We start from the raw sequence: 1052 nt of genomic DNA on the forward strand, positions 1-1052 counted from the left end.
ACTACCATCCACATTTACGAAACCCGGAAGGAGTGTTGTGTGCATGCAAAGAATTGCAGTGGGTCATGGTTCTCAGGGGATGAAGATCCTTCGACTATGCCTCCAATTTGCCTCCAACCTTTCCGTTAGAGCTTTGATGTATGATGGATGTCCTGGGCTTTGGCTTCTTTACCCCAAAGGCTGTACGGGACTTGGCAGAACAACTGCAAAACAAATTTCGCGCCGTCGTGCACAGACCTCACGCCTACGAAAATGTCGGCGGGCTTCCCGCGCGAATGTATCTGATCAGCGGACACGGCTGTGCCTGCTGCTAAACACATCATTCTGCTCGGGTACGTGTACGGACACGAAATTGGAGGACCAAATGATCCGGGACGAAGCAGAGCATGAAACAAAATGATGGATTCCGTTTGACGAGATCTGGGTCTGTCCAGAAGGCCGGGGGATTCGTTCGCGTGGGCCATCCACGGCGGGGCCAGGTCGTACGGAGGTTCGCCTGTGGGTAGGGGGTGGAGCGGGCGCCATTCCTGGCTGCGGGGGGAGGTACATCCGGAGGTGCCCGGGGTGAGCACCGGTGGTGCACCGGGACTTCCACCCTTCTCTTCTTCTGCACCTCTCACTCGTGCAGAACAATTGGCTGTGCCTGTCAGTTGGGTGCTTGTATGTTGCCGGTCGACGTAATCTTGATCTGCTCAAAGAAAAAAGCACGATGACCATACCGGGTCAGCTCAAGGCTTTTTCCCACCTTCCTTACATGCATACATCCTCGCTTTGCCATTACTACCATCACCTAATATGTATACACCATTACCGCCTAAGCGTGCACCATTACCACCGAGACGGGCAAAGGACTCCTTGGCCTTCTCACCATCACTTGCGATCGATCCACCACGCACCAATCCCCAGCTGCCACCCCAGACAGGAACTACTGCCCTATGGCAAGTTCACAATACCACTGTAGTCACCACCTATCTGGCCGGCAACGTTGCGGAGGGGCCCCTGGACCTTTCGTAACGGTAGTGGCGGCCCGGTGTATCCTGTCTCGTCATGCT

The 1052-nt window shown here is 55.0% G+C and overlaps 1 protein-coding gene across 1 annotated transcript in view; it reads left to right on the plus strand.

Moving 5' to 3' along the window:
- Positions 1-681, plus strand: part of VOLCADRAFT_89345 (uncharacterized protein) — a gene marked incomplete at both ends in the record, with an annotated part of 11309 nt that extends 10628 nt beyond the window's left edge. The window contains one exon of the mRNA XM_002948911.1: positions 629-681. Coding sequence (XP_002948957.1) covers positions 629-681 — 53 coding nt within the window. The remainder of the gene's footprint in view (positions 1-628) is intronic.
- Between the last annotated feature and the right edge of the window lie 371 nt (positions 682-1052).

This window comes from Volvox carteri (assembly GCF_000143455.1).
Source record: "Volvox carteri f. nagariensis unplaced genomic scaffold VOLCAscaffold_12, whole genome shotgun sequence".
Taxonomy (NCBI): Eukaryota; Viridiplantae; Chlorophyta; class Chlorophyceae; order Chlamydomonadales; family Volvocaceae; genus Volvox; species Volvox carteri.